Source organism: Vanellus vanellus (genome assembly GCF_965231255.1).
Source record: "Vanellus vanellus genome assembly, chromosome: 19".
Lineage (NCBI taxonomy): Eukaryota > Metazoa > Chordata > Aves > Charadriiformes > Charadriidae > Vanellus > Vanellus vanellus.
Genome location: NC_138924.1, coordinates 4,168,007 through 4,190,843, shown reverse-complemented (window position 1 = coordinate 4,190,843; position 22,837 = coordinate 4,168,007). Strand labels below are relative to the sequence as shown.

Below are 22,837 nucleotides of genomic sequence, written 5' to 3'. Positions count from 1 at the left end.
ACTTAGCATTTCATAAACCGTTATCTGCTAGCATTTCAGTACTCAAGTTTCAACTCAACTACAATACTAGCATTACATGCTTTGTTAGTAGTTTGTCAAAACACAGTTCAGATGCCATCTTGACACACCAATCCACTACAGCATTAATACAGTCTGAACCAGAAAAAACCCTACCTTTTTGTTCCAGGATGACTGACACCACATCTGGGTGATTGTAAGCAATTGCCATGTGAAGGGGAGTTTGCAGATAAACATTCTCTGCTGTTGGAGAAGATGCATCCTTCTGACCAAGCACTGCTTCTGCCGTCTGGATGTTTGGATTGGCTCCTTGTTGTAGAAGTTCTGCTGTCAGGTTTGCTAGGCCATGCCTACAGGCTGTATGCAGTGGTGTTTCTCCCTTTAATAAACAGAGGAGTAGGTTAACAGCTTGAGACATGAAACCCAGAAGATAAGTAGCTTTTAAACAGCTATGCCCACAAGAATTGGTGTGAAGAGCTTGTGTGCTAGTAGTTGAAGCTCTTTAGGACTTTCAAATTAGATGAGTTAGCCTATATTAAGGACTTCATTACAACAGGCACTGAGGGAAGTGTTAAGTGTGTTAACAACTAGCGATGCTGCAAGAACAATGCTATGAGAACACAACAGTTGTCTGATCACTAGTAAATATCTGAAAACATGCAAAAGGCTCAGCAGGTGTTCCAATTTGCTTTATGCTATGGTTAGCAACAAGAGCTCATTTCTGAGGAGAAATAAGGAAACTTTCAGACTATAGTCTAACTTTCTGCTTTTACCCATTTATTTTGGTGGTTGACTTTTGCTCCATGAGTTGCTAGGAAGAGAGAAGCTGCCTCATTTCCTGCACCAGCTGCCCTCTGAAGCAAGCAGTTACCTAATGAAAAAAAACGAGAACGCTGTTAGAGCACTATTCCAAGCACACTTTGATACTAACAAGTGTGCTAGCACCTTTGCCACTACCTTACAACATTGAAATTTGAAGCCAACAAGGAAAATCCTACCATTGCAATGCTGGACCGTCATGTACATGACCATTTACCAATTACACATATTGAAACTGTAAAGAGGATGTTAGGATCTGGCAGGGAGTCCAAATTTTCTGTCACTTCCTGCAAGTCAAGCTCAGCTTGGGACCTGTTAAGTGTTCCAGCTCTGGGTAAAGCTACTACCACCTACAATTTATTATGCAGCAAATGCCATTGAAACCTCATTCAGTTCCTCAGAGTACAGTTAGCATTAAGCAGTTAACTTACAAGCCTTCCACCTACACAGAAATACAAACCTCTGTTTTACCTGTTACTGTGTCTGGAGCATCTGTATTGCTGCCTCGTTGGATCAACCTTGCTGCAAAACTGTTCTCATCAAATGAGGTTCCATTTACAACAGGGGCATCCTCAAAAGGGTTTACAGACTGATCAGACGATACAGTGATATACTGAACTGCAAGCCACAGAGCTGTGCTTCCTTCATGATCCTTCAGCTCCAAGTCTAGTCTAAAAATAAGAATTAACGTTCCCCAATTTATACCTTTAAAAGTGGTCCCCAATGCAGCTTAAGTTTCAAGTGTCTGAACAGCTGTACCAGTTCATCTAATACCTCACTGACAACTTTTGCTTGCCAAGAAGCCTACTGTAGCTCCAGTTACTTCAGAGAATTTGTGAATACTCCAAAACAGGCAAAACACCTTTTAGTGGCTACCAGATTTAAGCTCATTGCTCGTAAGAGAAGCATGGCCCTGGTAGATTTGGGTTCCCACTAAGTGTAACAGAAGTAAATCCTCTTGTATTTGAGTAAACTGTGTACAGTTGCAAATTCAACTACAAAGAAATTGAGTCAAATGAAGTATTCTGCTTCATCACCTAAGAAGTCATTTGCATTAGCTTTAAGCAGCACTCAAGTTGAACTCAAGAACATATTCAGACATTTTAAGAGTCTTATTACTCCTTTTAGCTCCACTACAAATGAAGTTATTGCTACATTATTTCACTTAGCCCTCTTTGAAAAACACAGAGATGCCATTTGCTTCGTCTTTACAGTAGGAGGAAAACTTACTTGGCTTCTGGCATTGTACTAGCACCTTAAGTTATGCAAAGCCTTTACACCTTTGCATCCCAAACCTATTGCTAGCCTTATTATAAGGCAAAAAAGGCACAGAAGAGTTGTTAAACCAGTTTTCATCACAGTACAAGGTAACCTCAGTGTCTTTTATATTTAAGTGACTTACTGTTTGCACTGGAGAAGCTGACTGAACACAGGCTCGTTCCTGACCAAAATTGACACATGCAATGGGGTCCTGTAATTGGAGCAGAGTACAGTTAGATTAGTTATAAGTGAGAGACAAGATTTTGTCCACAGTCACCACCAGATTTATGGGGTTAACTTTTGCCTCTGCTTTCAGAAGGGCACAAGCACATCTTGAAAGAAAGCACAATCTCCTTTTTCATGCACATGACTCCAATTAATTTAGTAGCAAGCAATTCTCTACACTAATGTAAGAGCTAGCCTTCAAGGAAAAAGCACAAGAGCTTGACCTATCAGAATTGAGTAGCTGATATACTTTAAGTCTTCTGTATCATTTAACACACTTGTTTGCCAGCCCAACTTCACTTGTAAAGCAGTTACAGGCCCTACACTTCAGATAAACACACTGCAGCTACCGGCTCTGAGATAATTTCAGTTTCACTGACAGCTTCAAAGAGAAGTACTTTTCAGGAATACTGTTGTCATCTTAGCTAGCTTGCTTTGCTGTTCAGTGATTCAATAGAGGCAAATTGTGTGCCATGTGTTTTAACACAATCAACTCATCCCAGCTTTCTACAGCTGGGCTATGTGTAATTGGTCATGACAGGGTATCATTCACCCTGCAAAGCTTTCTGTTTTAAGTGCTACCCACAGGTCTCAAACTGAATTAATGAATTCACCCTTCCTGCTTCCAGTATCACCTGTGCTTTGCTGACAGATTTGAGAAGGTTCTTAGCAGGCTATATCTAATCACTACAGTATTATCTGTTAAACCAGCAGCAGACTTGACTTCACCCAGTATTTACCTTCCTTTGTTGTCTTGCATATTTGGATTGGCTCCTGCCTGTAAGAGGGACTCCGCTATCTGTGCCATCTCTGCCATGACATCTGGCAAATGCTTCTTGGGGCTGTATGATGCCACAAGGTGCAGAGGTGTCTCCTGATCTCCCAGTGTAGCAGCATTCACACGGGCACCATTTTTAATGAGAAAGTTTGCTGCAAATCTGTCTCCTTTTTGTGAAACAAACAAAGTTATTTATGGATATATACTTTATATGCCCTACATAATTTATGCATGTTCAGAAAACAGATACACATAATTTCCCTCCATACTATCCAGTCATTCCCATATAAGTGTCTGCTCTTAGAATGCCCTAGCAACAGGCAACTTCAACAACACTTCACTGCAAAGTCAGGATTAAAATATTTCATAACACCTTGGAAAGTGTTTGGCCCAGAGGTTACATGTGACTTAAGTTCACACACTAGTTTACTTGTTATTGTGATACTGAGTTTGCTAGTTCCTCTATCAAGATAAATCCATTGCTGCTTTAATGCACAATTGGACAAATTGTGAGAGACTAAACACATAAGTAAGCTTTGAACAAAAAGTACTGTTCCAGGCCATCAGAAGTGTGTAGTGGAAGTTAGTCATCATCTGTTCAGTCTTGCTACATGAACAAGCAGTAACACAGCCTTTGTCTTGAAAGTTTAGGCCCCATTACATACAGGGTAAGGGCTTAGTTAGGACCCACCATGCATGGCATTCTTAAGAACTCCCTCTTCAGAGCTCCTCAGAAGTTGGAACTTAAGCCCACTTCAGTATATGAAACCTTGGACTTAAAACACCAAGATGCAGAGAAAGACTTCAGGATAATACTAATTCCCCCTTACTCCAAAGATTATTTTGAATAGACATCTTCACAAGTTGCTTGTCCTGAGTGCAAGACTGGAGAACAAAGACAACTATACACCTTTACCTCTACCAGCAAAAAACAAAATCCCATTTTCTGATTTCCATATCTGACATTTCCCCACACTCCAGTGATCATACGAAATAATCATGTGGCAAGTTCAGACAATTCGCTTTAGCTCCATTTCCAGAACATGTGATTGTTAACATTGATTAATTCACTGAAGCTTTGGTTACTGAAAAGCAAGCATTCATTCTCAGAGCTCTAGCTTAGACTGGAAGCAGACATTAAAACTAGAGGACAAATGCTAGTATTAAGAGCAGCCTGCTGCAATCTTTCTAGTGTTTTATAGGGCTGCAACCATCACAACACTGACCTATGCCTAGAAGGTCTCCTACGCCTGCTGCTGAAGTTTCATTCACAGGATCAGACACCAGCATTACCCTGTTTAGATATGTAGGAGGTTAAAGGAAGAAGCTGGGAGCTTTATTTTGAGCTCACAAAACTTAAGCTACTTCTAAGAGTCCGAAGAGTTTGCTGTTAAAAATAAAATTATGCTTTTAATTTATAATACTACAATACCCATAAGGTCCCATCACAGGTAAGGTTCCTGTTGTGCTTAGCTTTCTGGAACAAACAGAGCTGCCAAAAATAGCATTGCAGGCAACTACTAGCATGAGGTATTCACTACAGATTTTTACCAGACTTTGACCATAGGCCAAGATGCTGCTGTTCCAAAGCCTTCAAAGTACTGTGGCCACAGCAACCAGGTCCTGCTGTGCTCCAGTTCTCATAAGATTCATTTTATACTCTAAGGTGGAGAACAGCTCAGGATAATCATGCAGTCGTACTCAGACTCCACCCTGAGAACTATGCTACTATTCACCAGAGCTTTGAAGATATTCAGACAGCCACAGAAGCTCCTCCACTTGCTCCTCATCTTCTTCCAGTCAGTTTTTCCTCCGCTAAAACTGTCCAGTAGCAAGGACCCTTGCTGTTAACCATAATCACAAAGAAGCATACACTGCATTCAACCCAGGTCTAAAAAAAGGCTTCATCTTTATTTGTGACTAGGCTGTCATGCTTGATTCAAGTGTTTGTCAGAAAGACATTGTGTTGTCAAATTAGAATATTCTCAGTATCTCCCTACATTTCTCCCTCTAGCAGACAGTACCCTACTAGATTGCTTCTGGATGTCATGTAGCATAAGTTTAGTTCACCAGCCAGCAGGCAAGCTTTCAGATCCCAAATAAGAGTTTGTTTGGTTTTAAGTTTAAAAAAAGAAACACGACAAAGTTCACCCTTGACTACAATTTTCTAGCTGAAGTATCAACTAAAGTGACACAGGAATAAGCTTTGGAATATATATTCCACTCTGGGAACAAGTGCAAGTTAACAAGGCTTCATATCCTATTTCTTACCTCTTTGGATGGCTTTATGTAGTAGACTCCAGCCTCTCTTGTCTGCCCTATCTACATCAGCCTTGTAGTTGACCAATGTAGTTGCAATACTCTCCAATCTTTGGGCGAGGGCTAGATCCAAAGCAAGATCGCCATTGTGATCCAATTCATTGAGCTTCCCAGGGAGCTACAACACACATTCAGTCAATTAATGTTAGAGGTATGCTCACTAGCCCAACATAATGTTTCAACAGCCTGTTCCAACTACCACAATATTAGACCTTCAGCTCTAATACAAAATGCTAGTGTTGCATTTAGGTAAGTGCATCTCATACAGGAAAACAATCAGAAGACTAGCATCACCACATGCAAGTCCACCCAGAGGGCTGTTCAACAAGAAAACAGGAGTTCTGTTTGCAAGCCTTGTTTAACTCACAGGAACCTAGACTAGCATATTCAACATAGTACTAGGAAGAATTATTCAATTATTCCTTTAAGATAGTTGCCAATCTGATTGGGATTTGAGGTAAGAGTGCCAAGTACTGCTACAGTCCCAATACTTGAATAATCCTTCTGTCCCCCTTGTTGGGGGAAAAACTTATTTGCTAGTTGTTTAGAGGGTCTATCCAAACAGAATACCTGTTACTTCAAACATTCAACTGAAGAAGAAATTTTTAAAGAAGTGATGCTTACAGAACTGCCATGAAGCAGCAAAGTTGACTATTTTACCATTCAGCTTTAAATGTGCATAGCAGTATCAAGTATGGAAATTTTATTCTATCTAATCAGTTGTATGCAAGCCTTTTTTTTTTTTTTTAAAGGAGTGTTACAAATCATGTCTCCTGAGCCTTTACTGTTAGGCCTCCATTACGTACACAGAAGTAGCTATGGTAACGATAAACATGCAAATAAGGATTTCTAACAAAAAAAGTCAATAACAAGATTCAGACTGCCAGTTATTTGAAACACCAAATTCTAGAAAGACAGATGAAGTCAGTCTCACTATACCTGTGAATCCATTTCAATAAGATACAAAAAGACTACATCTTCTCTCTCAACTTTAATAGCCTTATGCAAAGGATATTCTGTCTTTGACTTGAACATTTTATACAATAACTGAGCACTCATGCTACTGAAGTCTTCTTTACGCAAGTCATCCTAGAAGCAATAAAAAAAAATGTAAGCAATATTCCTGTTTTATTTATAAACAAGGCATTGCACAATTTAATCATGAAGTTCACAAAACAAGTTCAGTTAAAAGCTCCATTTTGATAACATCACAACAAGCAGGAACAACCCAAGACAGGAACACTCAGGAAGTTTTACATCTTACAATTTAGTTTCAAGATCAGTTAGTGAAATTTTTCTTCCCTTTTGTCTACAGGCATAGAAAACTAGCATTTCACCAGACACTACAGTAGATGAACATCTAGTCTCTAAACTAATTCTCTATCTGGACTTAAATCACAGATTAGTGTTTTCTGACAAAAAGGCCTACAACTATTGAAGACTCCACAGAACTTTGAAAAACTCTGAATAAAAGCAAACAGAAACTTAGAAGTATGAAGACCTTAGGTTTGAGTTAGTGCTCAATTGACTAGACAAGAACAAACTCATTTCAAGGTAGAATACAGTGTCAACAGTTAGGGTCAGAAGCGGGAAAGAGTTAAAACAGCTGACCTGCAGGTTCAGATACAAGAATCTTTCTTATATATTCACAGATCAAAGCACTCCTCTCTGCTTTGGCATTAGCCAAATAAAGAAACTTCCACATCTGGATGATGCATTTTAGATTTAGAATAACCTAAAACCTCATGCACTAGTCTGCTGCTGACAAGTCTTATTTTAAAGGCTATTCCAGTACTCAGTTTCCTCAAAATAAAACTTTCCTCAAAATAACAGATCAGAGCAAGTGGAACTTCCAAGTCGGTTGCATGACTCCTTGCCACTCCCTCCATTACAGACGATAAACTCTTCCCTGGATTATTTTTAGAAGTAAAAGCAGGCCTTGGATTTGTGATCTGTATAGACAGAAACCAACTATGGATGAACTTCTAAACAGTTCAGAGTCCAGATTTGATAACCAACCGTCTTGCTTATTAGAATACAGTCCCTCTGGTTTGGCCCATGTTTAGGAAAGTAAGATGCTTTCTATAGTGAAGCATTTCCAATGAACAGAAGAAGTCTCCAGGCTATGAGCAACTTGCCCCCAGTCAAGACATTCACACCAAGACAGACAATGGAGATGACCTCCAAAGACAACAACAACAAAAAAAATAATCTTAGAAAAGGAGCCATTTAACATGCTTTGTTTCAAACACATAATTATGAATTAGTACTGTAGAGAATACCAAATAACAGTGTCAAAAGCACATATTATAAAGATAACTGAGACAGATGGGAGGAGAAAAGTCACTGCTGCCTCATAAGCAGCCCCTTCACTCACACCCAGGGCAGGGCAGGCTGATTTGACAGCTTTTTATCAACACTGTTGCTCCTTGCAAACATATAAGGGTCAGCATAATAGGTCACCTTAGTCACTGAAAGTTATCAGGAATCCATGTAATCCCCATCCCAACTGGAATGCTCGAATGCTGGCAAACCAAGAGATACTCCTGAGGTCAGACAGTACAGCAAGTTAAGCAAAATTCTACTGATTAAGCTCTTATACTCTACAAAGATTTTTCCTCTCGCTTCCTTCTGACAGTACTTACCCAGTGACTTGCAATTATCTCAGCACAATAGTTCAGAAGAGTGCTAGCATTCAGCTCCTCAGCAGTCTGATAGAAACGAATGCAGTTCCTGACATTAACTAGTGACATAACTCCTTTTTCACATCTGTCAAAATAGAAAAGCTGGTCTTCAGTAATCAGGAAACAGCTTTACTGTCATCACTCGCCCATGCTGTAACAGGGTCCCATCTACTGTTTTTCCTAGATGCCACTCGAAAAGGGCTTGGCCTTGCTTTACTGTAAGGCTACACAGCATAAACATACTTTAATCAGAAGCCCTGTAAGACAGCTTCCGTAATAGCAGACTCCTATTAAAGCAAAATCTAAGCTAAAGTCCCATGAAATATCACATACTGCAGGAGCAGGCAAGTGAAGACAGACATCCTAGTTCTCCCAAGGGAACAAACTGCAGTTCCTTCACTGTTATGAAGTACGGAGGATGCCTATCTCTACAAGTACTAGAGTGATCACAAGCAGTTTTTGTGCAAAAGCTAGGAAGATGCATGCCAAGTACAGCTATTTTATTCATAAAGAGACGGGATAAACAATAACAGCAGATCCAATAAATCTTTATAGGTGTGAAGCTATTAGTTTAAGTTGATGGGAAGAAAACTCAAGTACCTCAAAATGAAGTTAAACATGCCAGTGATCTCCAAGCAGATATTAAGATAAAAAAATGGAAATACTTGTCTCCAGGTACAGGTACCTACCAAGACATCTAATAATTACTAGTAGCATACTGTATGCAGACTTGTCACTAGACTACCATGAACAGACAAGAGTGAGAAATGTGTAGATAATGCAACATGAAGGCAATTCTGACTGGTACAATGCTTGAAGGCAGTTTTAGCACTGGCCTTACAGATGTTGACCTCTTTGGTCAGAAGATTTGACAGCAATTTAGTTTGCTTCATGTTGAGTCACAGTTAAATCAGAGTGCTGTATGCTATTACAGCCCTGGCACCCCTTGGACAAAAGGGTACTTTATCTTTGACTAAATTCAAGGCTTCAAAGGTGTACAAAATTTGATGAGGTTTCAATTTGTACATTCAGGCTGCTCACTAACTCTAAATGGTTATTTACAGCACTCTATACACTCAAGATAACAACCTAGCCCCTACGAGAATGGTGTTAATCATAATCACCCCAAAATGGCAAAACATTTACTGTTACATTAACCTTCTTTATGAAGAAAAGTTGCCACCAAGATGCACAGAACAGCTATTTAAGTCAAGAAGTTTTCACCTGTAGTATTTTCACTGCAAGCTACTTGCCCTTGACTCTTCCTAGCATTGTCTTTAACAATTCCTTCCTTGCAACTCTCCAGAGCTTGTTACTAACATACTGATCTCTACTTCCTCTTAATGTCAAATTAGGGTTATTAGTTTGACTGGGAGAGGCACTGGAAAGTAAACATAAAAGCTATGAGAAAAAAATGCTACAGTTTAACTGTAGAACAAGGCATCATTTCCTGTGATCAACTGAATGTTATGTTGTATTACTGAAAACCTCAAGACTTTAAAAAAGCAAAATTTGATCCAACTGCCAGCAGCTATCATCTTATTTCTGTTCAAACAAGGTTGAAGAGTTCAAGAAGATTCACTGTATTTACCAAGACTCACCTTTCCCTAAGCAGCTGGAGCTGAAATTTATTAGCGAGTTTCATGAGCTCTGTCAAGAAGATATCATCTTCTCTTAGCTCAAGTTCATCTGTGTAGATCCACCTCAGCATTGCCATGGTTACCTCTGGGTCAGCATCTGGTACAGGGAGCAACAGAGATTAATAAAATACCCAAAGAACAATCGTCTATTCAAGTAGTCACTATACCTCTGACTGTTAAAGTCACAGCTACTATAAAGAAAAAATAGCCTTGTTGAAACTGTACTGCTTTACTTCAATCAAAATGTCAAAATGGGAGGCAAAACTGGTCAGAAGCTGAAACTAGTAACAATGCTGGCACCAAGCAAGAAGACTTTTTTCCCCCCCATTGGAACACTGCAGAATGCAGTGAGCCCTACAACATCTCCTACCTGCTATGCAAATATTGCATATTTAGGGGCCAGTGATGCCCCTTTAAAGTCTCTGGTCCCTCACATATGGCTAAATCCACATCTACATTTGACAAACAAATCCCCTTTTCAATTTAAGAATCCCCCCCTTTGATATAGCCATATGTTATGAACTATTGCATTCCAGTAAAGGTTCTTACATCTTGGTAATGACTACAAAGTACTTAAAACTGCTGGAAATCATTTCTAGGAAAGATGCAGAAGAGTCAGTTTAAGAAGCTGTTTAGATTTCAGGTGTTTACAACACTGATCACAGCCTGATGTTTTTATACAGCAAGGAAAATAGAAACCTACATCACAGTGAAATACACAAGCCCAATGGTCAGGGACCTTTGTCACCTAGTCAGCAGTACAGTGACAATCCTACTTACAAGGTTGTAGATGAGAATTGCTCCACAAAGTAAGATCAGACCAATCACAACAAAAGCACCATTCAAGTAGAAAAAAAAAACCAACACTAGCCCTTTAAGCTGTTTTGGTTTTAAAACAAAAACATACATGTTTAAGACACCAAAATACCCATCCTAAAACATGTATCCTTTACATGGAGGGTTGTCCCACACTACCTGCAGAGTACCCAACAGTACTTGGGATAGCATGTAGACTGCTTCCTAAGAAACAGGAGGGTTTAGTAAGGCAAGAATCTTTTGCTGAAGTAATCAGGAAACTACTTAGGCTGCAATATCAGCTCTGCCTTGGCAGAGATAAGAGTTCATTGTCTCCCTCACAACAAGAGAATCTTCTTAAAGAGTAGAAAATTCTGCAGATCACACGAACTCTGAAAACACTCAATTTGAAATGCTGCCTGTATTTTGAAATTAGGATTTGGGTAATCTTAACTTGCAAGTTCTTAAGAAAACCATGACAGTTTTTAGGGAACAGCTTGTTGCTTGCTACAACTATTTTACAACCTAATCCTTGAGCCACTTATCAAACTTTCTAAAAAAAATAATCCATTTTGCACAGTGGAAATTATCATTTACTACCACTTATTTTAAGCATCATTCTATAATAGGATGTGTTTGCATTGTTAAACATACAGGACCAGTTACATTTAAGATTCTCAGACTAGATTACATGTGGAGCTAGAAATGCTATGGACTGCCATTTGCAACAATTAAGATAAGAGTTTTTTGGTAATAATCTTCTGTTAGCATAGTGCTCAATTTAAAAAGAATCCTTGGCATCTGTTTTCTTGTGGCTGCAGAAAGATCCATAAATCCTTATGCAAGAAAGCCTATGCCATCTCTTAAAACTAGCTTGCTGTGACTTGCTTCTTTCCAGTTTGTCTGCACTTACAATTCATGGTAATATTAAGTGCAGAAAGTGAAGCCAACGCTTAATATTCAACATGCCAGCCAGCAAACCTGCTTAACTTCATGCCTGTTTTTATTACTCACAAATTAATTGTAGAAGACTCTTGTACATTGTAAGTACAGAAGAAAAGTCTATCAAGAATTTCAATCTGCAGAAATACTGCCCAGTGTAAGCACACACAAGAAATCGCTACAGGAAGACAAAACACTGTCTTGTAGAAGGCTGTCTTTTAGAAAACTTCTCTTCCCCACCTATTTTGCAAAGGTATCGAAATGCAAAAGCAAATAACTTTAATAACACATCAGTATTTGTATTCATTTCCCACACACACTACGTTAACAAGAAGCAAGGTATTTCTATGACACACTTCAGAGAAATTATGCACACTACCTCAAAAAGCCCTGTCCTTAGAAAGGAAGAAGTCAAGCTCCTCCACATAGATTTGTTTTTCATTAGGTTTAGTTGACTCTAGAAAAGACAAACAGGCCACCATCCTTAACCCCTGTTCGTTAAAGAGAAAGAAGGTAGGTTATTGATTTAACTAGCACTAGCACCAAGTTCACAAGGGTACTACCAAGTTTCAGAGGCAGAGCTCCATTTGGATTAAGCACCACTTTGTGGACCATAGTGGTCCAAAAGGTAGATATAGAACCTTCTCCCAACAGGCCCTTTCACAAGTCATCCTAAAGACAGTCTAAGCATCATACTGCTAAGTACTGACTGACCTGACAGATCCAGCTCCTCTGTTGAGGCAAGGTTGGCAAGACTCCAAGCATCACTGCGTGCCGCCAAGACAAATTTGTGAGCACTGATGTGCTTCTCCCCAACCTTTATCTTCAGATCACTGGTAAGAAGGAAAAAAAAAAAAAAAAGCATATACATGTATAATGCAGGCTTCCCCTGTGCTTAGGTAAGTATGGATTCAGCACCTCCATAGTATCTATACCCTGGTATCCACATTTAGGTTCAAGTTGTTGGTTAAATGGAACATGCTGCCAAATAACACAATTGTTATTTTTCTAGGGAGAAATGCAATGAGGCATTAACATTTAAAGTGTTTGGGGTTTTTCTTAACCATTTCAACATAAATTCCAAGGGAACTATTGTAGAAGACAGGAAAATCCAGCAATCTTGAGGTTAAATATTTATGTTGCAGTGTCCATACTAATATGGTCAGCTAAGCACCAATGGTTTCAGGAAAGACTAGTAAGAGAACAAATGATGTTTGACAGTAGTCTGAGTACAAGGCAGACTCCAAGAATCCCCAGTTCCCAGGAGACCAGCTGTCAGGAACACTTTGATTTCATTCTGACCTCTTTAACACCAGGTTATACTTTGTAGTTAGAAAGTACCCGCCCTGTTATTTTAAAATCCCATAGCTTGTAGATGTTCTGACCATGTAGGTGTATTTTCCAGACCATTTTCTAAATCAAAGCACTGCTATAAACTAAAGTGCAAAATACAGAAATGTTACTTAACAAAACTTGGTTTAGGACTTGGATCCTTTCTCCTTTTATAACTCAACCACTGTTCTATACCATCAAAACTGAAAAGCTGAACAGAATTGAAGTGATACAGCTCTTTTGAAATACGCTACCTAATGAATCTTTTATCCAGCATGCTATAGTAAGTTCTTATCAGGCACAGAGCATTTTCTCAGGGAGGCTCATGAAGAGATGTTAGGGGAAGGAAATTTTAATCAAAGCTACATTCCCTTCCCCCCCCCCCCCCCCCCCCCCAAATGACTGAACTCCTTTACTATATTGGCATCGCTTTCAGTAATAGCGGAAAAATTGATAACTGATTTAGTTCTGAAAGTACAATGATGCTTAAGGGATCTAGAGTATTGAAGGTTATTCTTAATGTGTCTATGGAAAAGAAACCATTAAACATGATTTTGTGTTGAAATTCAAAGATACAACATCATTTATACCACTAAGTCACATATATCACTATCTGAGACCTGTTACATCATATAACCAGACAAGTGAATTTAATCAGGCTTCTTCACACACACCAGGAGTACAGGACTGGTTCCAAGGACATATCCTTTCAAGAAAGGAGAGCTTTCCAGTTGGTAGAAGATACATAATGTTATTAATCCTTCAACTACACATAGATCAGTTTAAAATTACTTCTGTTCAAAGGGAACTTTGCTGTTGACAGTGAAAGTGGTCAGTTTTCTTTAAACTTGTCTTAAACGTTAGTCTCAGAGATGAACTATTTAGAGCTCTTGATTCAGTATGCTACCTGATCTTAGCATGCTCTTCCAACTGCAACTGAGGACCCTATTCAAACCAGGCAGTAGAGAAAGACTAGGTACCTATTGCAGTCAATGAAGTCAAAGGTTCCTGTAATGCCCCTCTGGAATTCCCCATAGGGGAATTTCTTACCTGTACTGCTCCTGCTGATAGAGTTCAGCTACAATGGCAAGAAGTCGACTGATGAAGGTGTCACTGGCATTGTCTTGGTTAGCCTGGGCAGCCAGAAGATTGCATCTCCTTTCTGTATCAGCTAGCTTCTTCTGCAGCTTTACATACTCCTGGCGGAGAAGCATCAGGTGCTTTTCCAGCTTGGCCACCTCTTCTGCAGAGGCACACAGTGTTACTACAGGGTTGAAACATGCACACCTTTGTTTTGCATCTGAGGGTAACTTAACCATACAAGCACATCACACATTGAGTTTAATCACAGAACACTACAATAAGAGTCTCTCCTCTTCTACAATACTCAAGGATCTCACTCCAATATTAAACCTTTTATTTTATATCATTGCTAGCCATAAACATGTCAAAAAATCAGAACAGAGTGATAGGAGCCACTTACAAAGAAAGTTCCTGAATCCTGTCCAGTCAGGAATGCCATAAGCTTTCTAAAACCATGGGACTCGATGACCGTGGGAATTATGGTGGGGTAGACGACTAACTCTTTAGTTCTTACCCATTCATTCAGTTAAGATGCTGTCTGATTTTACAGCTGAGGCATCAACCACCAGTGAGCAATGGACCAGTTGCTGACGTACCATATCTACCTCAGAGTACTTAACTGACCTGTTTAGAACTCCTCACACTGTCAGCTAAGAAACTCCTTAAAAAATGGCCAGAGTGGAAAACAGATTCTCCCCAGAACCTATGTTTTAAAAGCCAGTCAGAAAATGTATAAAACTACTTACTACTGGCACACACACACTGCTCCATCAGAGGCACTGCACTGACACAGCATCACTACACAGAGTCAGGTCCACGGTGGCTATTTCAATTCGGGAGTAGCACAGCAACAGCCCCTGGGAAACTGATGCCTGGTCAAGTATTTCCATCCTGTCGCAGAACCTGCTTTTCCACCACACTTAAATGGTCACTCCGCAACATGCTGTGATAAGTTAGTGCATTGAACTCAACCCGGGCCACCCATATGAAAAAAAAAAAAATCTCTGCTTCGCTGCTGGAAGGAAACATCTGAACAGGTGCTTAAAAACAGTCCAACTTATGAACACTTATTTATGAATTAGCTGCACAAACTGTATGTAGCTATCATTGTGCTTAATTGATTATTTCTCCCCATCATTAAGATGATTTTCCAAATAAGGTACAAATCCAAAACCAGTCCTAAAATGAGAGGGGGCAGGGAGGAGAAATTTGGAAGCTAACCAATGATTTTAAGTGGGAAAGTTCCTACAAGATTACTCCCTATCAGCCAGGAATTTATTGTTCCAACAATTTTTCTCAAATATTTACTAAATGGAAGTCACTACTACAAACAAGAAACTGAGCTCTCATGACCAGTGTTTTCTTCTTGCTTCTGTAGAAAACTTCAACAGCACAGCTGACCTTGGCCTTGCTTCAACACAGGTCCCCAGGGAAGAGCATCTTTCTCTAGCTCCGCTGCAGAAAGAATGCCTCATTTAGTCTTTCCTCTACAGACTGACGCAGCAAATGCTCCCTTGCAAGTCTTTTAAACTTAAGAACTACTGTAATGGATAAACAGAAGGTAGTTTTCCCCATTTTACTCTTCAGTTAATACTACTTAAGCAGGTTTGGCAGTGTACTTCCTTCAACAGCCTTTTATTTAGCTTCCTTTAAAAGTTAAGAGATAGTATCTCCTCTGGGACACTTCCCTTATTCTACTGAAATATACTATGACTTCAGAATTGTGCTACCAATACCACACCAACCCTCAAAGAGGGTTTGAAATTCTGCTCTGTTCTTTCTATCTAAAGAAAAATGCAGTTTCAGTGTTCCCAGAACTAGAAGGACATGCCTCTAACAACTGCTTCTTCCAGACTGATTCATAAGGAAGATGTCAAGGCTGGCACAAAGCAAGCCCTACTGTTACAGTAAGGATAGCAAAAGTCTAATAGGAACCAAGAGTGACAACTGAAAGACACTGAGAACTGCACCAAAAAAGTGTATGAATATCACCACTATTCATACAGTGAGGTTTTTCAGGTGCCATACAAATTCAAATGCTAGGAACAAGATGTTGCCTGCTGAACCTCATAGCATACATCATTTTGAAGAAATACTGCATCTTCTGGTGAAGCAATGAGAGTGTGACGGTGGGAATAAAGAGTCAGTACCAGAAGGTAACAGAACAGCCTGGCTCCAAACTAATCCGAAGTCAATAGGACACAATGCAGAACTACCTTAAATCCTCAAATGGCAGTAGCTTAAGCTTTATACATAACTGACAATCAAGCTTGCTACTGCTACTTCCAGGGCAATCCAAGACAAATCACTTCTGGCAGTGAAAATACCTCAAAGAACTGAAGCTTTGAGAAATCTTGTTTTCAGATTGACAGCATACACTTCCTGCAACCTCAGTGACAGGGATCAATAGATACTTCCTTGCTGTAAGAATTTCAAGAGCTGTAAAGAAAGTTTCTTTTATTCTACACAACATGCACACCAGTTGTTTAGTAGCTACTACACAATACTATAGTATTTGATTTTCCAGCACATTTCAAGTGCACATTCAAGACAATCGTTAACATCCAGTTAATCAACATTCACTGCAAAAAAGCAACACGTTTCCCTGTACACTGTTCATTTAAAGAATAAGAGTTGCTTAAAATAAGAGCTGCTTCAAAAGTGGAACCTGTTTAATCACAGGCAGAAGCACCTCCTCCATTTAAACAAGTAGCACCACAACTCCAGCTTTACTATTAACCATCAATTGGTAAATTTTGGAAGGGGGGAGAAGTGTCATCACTTTTTAAAAATCAATATAAAATTACCATTGTATCTTCAAGCTGGCAAACATTTTGACAGAGCACATATTACTACCAGTCCACATTATGTATGACCATTCACCTGACTGTCTCCCAAGTATAAGGCACAATTACTGCATGTATACACACATCTAATGAAGATCCTTGCATCATGCACTGAAAGGACAGCCTCACTGGAAGATACCAGTAAGTCTCTGGCTAAGTATCAATCCACATGCACTAGTGAAGAGGATGCCCGAGTTCAGCAGAGGCATACACCGAGTAACTCATTTTCTGAGCCCACAGTCCAGGTGTAGAGTTAACAGATGGCTAGACAAGAAAATACAAGCAGTGTTTGCTAACATCTTTCTGGCAGATAGACTAACATCTCATGAACTGGCAGAAGTTTATGTTCCATACCAAAGACTTTAAAAAAGACTTCAGAAAAGGCTACTGACATTTTCTTTTAGGAGAAGGGACTCAAGAGCAACTAGACAGCTGAATTCAAAGAGATAAATAGGGAGGCAACAGGCAATAGGGTGACAGATAGCATGTACCAAAAACTAGAGGGAGGGTCCAGTGGAACCCATTACATTGCCCACCCCACCCATCAAAAGCAGTCACAGGAACAGTATGGATAAGCTTTTGTTTACTTAAGTGGATCCACGTGAAATATTTCAGAAAAATATATTATTTCCTTACCCCTCAACTCAGGTCCTTCGACCACTGCTCCACACTCTGACTCCCATCTCCCCAAGGCTGTAAAAGTTACTGCTTTATTGTTCTTCCTCATTTTTGCAAACTTATGATCTTTACCCCAACCACCATCCCAAAGTCCTACAGTGTACTTCCTGCTGCTCTAGACTCAAACATTAATCCAGCAATTTTTACCCATGCCTGTGTGTAACCTAGTATCATCTGGTATTGGTGGTACAGAACTCTTACAGAAGTTACAAAAGGAAGCTCAGCTCTTCTCTTCATAAACTGTTCAATCAATTTGTAGCTAGCCATTTCAGTAATTCAGGATTTTCAATCAACTAATTCAGGATTCCTGCACACAGAAGCAACACTTCATAGGAAAAAGCACCCAGCTTCTGAGCAGATGAGCAGTTTGACAAGCTCCCTTCCTTAATAAGCCTTCACTTTCAGCTGATTCTTCAATACCATCAGTTCTTAACTAGAAAAGTATTGCTGCAGATAGGTACTTTGTCTGAAGGGACAAAATGAGCCCCTCTGCCCAGATATCATAGGAGTTGAGAGGGGAGAGCTACAACTCCAGCTTATTATTCCTGTTCATGCAGGATCACGCAATGATCACATGCTCTCATTAGCCAGAAGATCAGAGAATTACTTGATTAGGAAAGAATCTTTGAGAAGTATAGATGTCTGAAACAGGACTTGTATCAATTGCACATTCCTTCTGCCAAGCAAGATGCTGAACTAGAGCCTCAGACCCTTGAGAGTCTCAGTGGGGAAAGTTTCACCACCTGAAGAAGTCTTTGACATCTAATGCCCACCAGAACTGGGTCACCAACACTTAAAACTGGTCAGCTAAATATGAAACAGGGGTATTTCAGCATAAAAAGTTATGAGTTACTCTAAGGATTTATTAATCCAGCTTGACTACAGCATCCTCTCGACTGTTGCATGCCAGGAGATCAGCATCTGCCACATCCTAGTTAATCTTTCACAAGTGGTTTTAAAATTCTACCACCAACTAAGAGTCGCACTTCTGGAGTTGAAGGCTGTGCTTTTGAGACTGGAAGATAGAGCCTTCATTTCCTTCGTAACTTGGGGCATTTTAGCTCAGTTTGCCAACTCAGTTTCCTCCAGGGAGGAAAAGAGGAAGCTTCTGTCTTGCAGAAAGGAGTTGGGCTGTAAAGATCCAACTGTTTGTTTCAAATCCCATTACCTCCGTTAACTTAATTTTGAAGTGGTGTAATTGAGAGCCGCCAAGCAAAACAAAAGCATCACAGGAGTTCTGCAGACCTCATCAGAGCCCAAATTCAACAAAAGGACTCGCAGCAGCAAGTGACCAGGAGCCTACGGCACAGCCCCCCCGCCCTCCCCCAAGCCCAGCGACTCCGGCAGCCCCGGGACAGCCGCCATCCACCGCAGCTCCCGCCCGGCCGGCCAAGCGCGGGGAGGGGGTCGGCGGGATGTCCTGGCGGGCTCCGCACCACCCTCAGCAGCCCTGAGCCACGGCGACCCCCCAAAAAAATAATCTCTCTCCCGACTGGCAAAGGCGCCCATGGCAGGCCCCCGGGGGGGGGGGGGGTGTCAGCCCGCGGCCAGGGCAGGGCAGAGCCCCCCCCCCGCCATTTCACATTCACCTCAGGGGCGGCCTGCCCCACCCGCCGCGGGCAGGGCCGGTCCCACACAGAGGAGCAGCAGGAGCCCCACACGGGGGCTGCCCCCGGCCCCCTGCGAGCGGAGAAGCCATCCCGCCCGACGGCGCTCCCCGTGCGCCCGGCCGCCGCGGCCCCGCCCGGCCCTTCGCCCGGGCTCCCCCCCTTACCTTCCGCCATGTTGGGTCCGGGGCCGCAGCTCTCGCGAGAGCCGCCGCCCGAGTCCGGCGCTCTCGCGAGACGAGCGAGACGAGCGCGGCGGAACGCTGCCGCCACCCCCCGCAGCCGCGGCCGCCGCCTACTGATCGCGGCGGGAGTCCTGGGCACGTCGGGCCATGCCGGGCCGCGCCGCTTTATACCGGCGGCTCCTCCCCGTCTTGGCCGGGGAACGGCCCCCTGGCAGCCGGCCCGCCCCGCCGGTGCTGCCCGTCCCCTCAGGAGGAGGAGGAGGAGGAGGGGGAGGAGGCGGCGAAGGCGGAGGAGGAGGCGGTGGCGGCGGGGCCCTGCGGCTCTGCGCCTGAGGCGTTTCGCGTTAAAAGCAGCCGGCGGCTGGCTGTAACCGCCTGGGGCTGTCTGTGCCCGCCCTCGGCTATGGCGTCCGGTCCCCGGGATCCCTGCCGGTGCCTCGTGTGGGCTGTCGAGCAGCGCCATGGCCGCGTTGGCAGCAGAAGGGCGATAGCCGGAGCTGGAGGGCTGGGAAACGCCGGAGAAGAAGGGGTTGGAGTAGGGGACACCTGCCCGGGGCCGGGGCTGCCCCCGGGGTTGGTTCCACCCGCACGGAAGGCCGCCGTCGTGCGCTGGCGTGAGCGCAGCCCGAATCACCGCGTGCCTTCTGCCGCTCGCCCGGTTCCAGTATACAGCAAATGGAAGTGCCAACGCGGGTTTTCAATCCGATGGGGGTCTATTTAGTGCACAGCTGTTACTCGTGTCATCGTCGCTCCAGTTCCTGCACGTATCGCTTTTGTGTCCGCGTCAGCAGCCCTGGGTCTGTGCCCGGCGGGCAAAGCCTGCGGCCGGGAGTGGGGACAGGCGATGACCGAGGGACGGTGACAAGATCACGTTCTGAAGCCCTGTGTACAACATAGCTGACCCCCGACTGCTTTCAGTGCTCACGATCTTTCCTGCCTAGATACAACAGAAATACCAAAATATTCTACACTGATCCAACAGCCTTTTTTTTTTGTTTGAAGAGCAAATTTCAAATTTTTGCAGACATTATTTACAGTATTGTTTTACAGACATGATTTTCTCCTGACTTCACCATTAAGCGATCTGTGAAAAGTTGGTCTGCCTCCTGTTTTCTGTGCCTGTTGGGTAACCCAGCAAAACCAGAACTAGGCCTGAACGTAAGACAGCCACAGACTGTAGTTTTGAGACAGATCATGAAACGTGACCCCTCTCATTTTTCACAGCTCAGTGACAAATGTGTCCATCTTTGCTACATAGCTGACTTAAACCACAGTGTCCTGGTTGCTATTGATCATCCCGAGTAACTGTGAGTAAACAGTTATTACTGCCTGATCAATTTTAGTCTTAGCTGAATTTCTGAGCAACAACAGAGATCAGATTTCAAACTACTGCTATATTTTGCATGTGGGGAATCAGCAATCGCATCTTTTGTTGAGGATTTGCCTGAGCAGGAAGGCATCTTATTACAGCCTCTCTTTAAAACCCGAGCACCTTCTGGTTTGGTTTGCAATGACTCGTACATGCTTCTGAAGATAACACAGAAATTATAAAGACTGTGGTGCTCCTCTGTTTGCATTGTGATGGCACCATACCAAGAGCAGTGCACCAGATGGTACAGGCACAATAAAAAGTCCACTCCCCATCAGCCTACCAAAAAACCAAAATATGCTTATAATCACTTCAGCATTAACTCTCCATTTGTTGATCGTCAGTTTCAGTAAGCATCTTCTAGGTATCACAGCAGAAAAGAGTTTTAGAACAGCTGAACAGCCCTTCTGATTTTTACAGAGATCTCCGATGCACAAGGGGCAGCATGGAGAAATATAAAAAAGGAATAAGGATGGCCATACTACTTTGATATTTATTAAAATTCAGTGCTTTTCTTTGCCTTTCCCCCAGTGATGCAGTGTTATCTGGAAAGCGGGCCACCATGTGTCAGGGGGGAAAAAGACCACAAAAACTCAGCCATAATTACAAGCCTCCAGAGCACTAGAAAAAGTGTAACTAATCATCCAGTACACTGACAACCTACATAAACCAAACTAGATGCAAGATCCTGGTACAAGTGAAACTGAGTAAGAACGCTGGTTTACTCAATTGTTCAACAAGTATTCTAGTACTACTCGTATGTACTGCATCTCTTCAATGTTCCTATCTTGACGCTAAGCAGAAATTTCTGGTTATATCAGTAACCCTCATAGCCAGATCCCTTTCACGTGTTGGGCAAGAACAAAAAGCCAACTGTGAGCACAGAAAAGTTAAATAGGCCATTTCTATGCCTGCCAGAGGCTTTCTACAACCTGGACATTTGGCATCAGACCCTTAGTTACCTGTTTCATTAAGTCATTGGGCGTTAGCCATACCTGCAGCTTGTGTGTCCTAACAGTATCTCGGAGTAATGCTCCCTCCTTTGGAATATGTGGGTCATGTGGAATCACAAACCATCTGGGTAAGCCAAACAGAAGTGGGTTTATATTTGAATAATTTACAAAGAGGGGAACCAACACTGCTGTGGAATTAACAGTTCTTCCATACCACTGACGCAAGACTAACATTCCCAGGCCTACCCCTTAAAGAACAAACAAACAAGTCTTCTGGAGAACAAATCAGAAAAATAAAGCTTTAAACTATTTTGTGAAGTTTACAGATGAGTCAGTTGTGAACTGTATGTGTTACTTAGGCAGACAAAACAGAGAACACTGTTGAACTTGCTGAAAGCGGCAAGGACTGATTATCTTGAATTGCTGCCAGCTCTTTAGTTATACTGTGGAAAGGGAAAAGGAAGGGCAGCCTGTGGGGAAAGAAGACCACTGCTAGATTTGGGAAGAGTAGCTTTTTCCCCCCATGTTTTGTTTACAGAAAGAATGGCATCATGCCACTGAGATTCTGCACAGTCCCAACTCTTAGATAAGCAAAAAAGGGTAGCCAGCTGGTGGGCAGGAAACCTCCTCTCAAGCAATTTTAGACAAGCACTCAAATGGGAACCAAAATCAGCTCTTGTGTCTGGGCACTAAGAGCTCTGAATTGCTGCACACATCTGCCTGCATACATGAGCAGGCTATCCAATTAAAAGCAAATTTAACTAATGACTTCTCAAAATAATTAGTTAACAAATATGTACATGTGGATGTTAAATCTATGTTTACTTAAAACACCTGTTGGAGGAAGCAATACCTTCACTTGTAAGTCAGCTTATACTCACTAACTAGCTTTTTTGTCCCATATGGCTGTAACTGCCATCTCCCTCCACCCTAGCCCACCCCTCAACAAACCTGTAATATATGCCTTTTAGTACATGCGTGTTGCACAGCAACCTGAAATGAAGTGCAGCCAGCTAGCAAATTACTACTGACGGCTTCTTCTGAGGCGACTTACTAACACTGGAACTCTTGATTCATTAGTGCATTACTCTGTGCTGTTAAAAGCTGTGGTAAACCCGTGACAGAGCAGAGAACAGTCAAGTAGTTGCAAGTTCCTTTATAAAGTTTCTTTGGTTGAAAGGTATTTCAGGTAGACTTGAAAAACTCTTGTTATCAGATACTCCAAGATTAGTATTTGCTCACTGAAGGGCCAAAGATGGTTAGAATAGGAAGAAAGGTGTGTGTTTTGTTTGCCTTTTAATTAT

General features: G+C 41.9%; 1 protein-coding gene across 1 annotated transcript in view; it reads right to left on the bottom strand.

Moving 5' to 3' along the window:
* ANKFY1 (ankyrin repeat and FYVE domain containing 1) overlaps window positions 1–19,209 on the bottom strand; it is a 35,496-nt gene extending 16,287 nt beyond the window's left edge. The window contains exons 1-12 of the mRNA XM_082492998.1: window positions 19,194–19,209; window positions 13,863–14,055; window positions 12,195–12,313; window positions 9,705–9,840; window positions 8,065–8,188; window positions 6,359–6,508; window positions 5,372–5,537; window positions 3,063–3,267; window positions 2,240–2,308; window positions 1,309–1,508; window positions 792–889; window positions 175–397 (exon numbers count right to left, since the gene is read on the bottom strand). Of these exons, the coding sequence (XP_082349124.1) occupies window positions 175–397; window positions 792–889; window positions 1,309–1,508; window positions 2,240–2,308; window positions 3,063–3,267; window positions 5,372–5,537; window positions 6,359–6,508; window positions 8,065–8,188; window positions 9,705–9,840; window positions 12,195–12,313; window positions 13,863–14,055; window positions 19,194–19,203 (1,693 nt within the window). The 5' untranslated portion in view covers window positions 19,204–19,209. The remainder of the gene's footprint in view (window positions 1–174; window positions 398–791; window positions 890–1,308; window positions 1,509–2,239; window positions 2,309–3,062; window positions 3,268–5,371; window positions 5,538–6,358; window positions 6,509–8,064; window positions 8,189–9,704; window positions 9,841–12,194; window positions 12,314–13,862; window positions 14,056–19,193) is intronic.
* Between the last annotated feature and the right edge of the window lie 3,628 nt (window positions 19,210–22,837).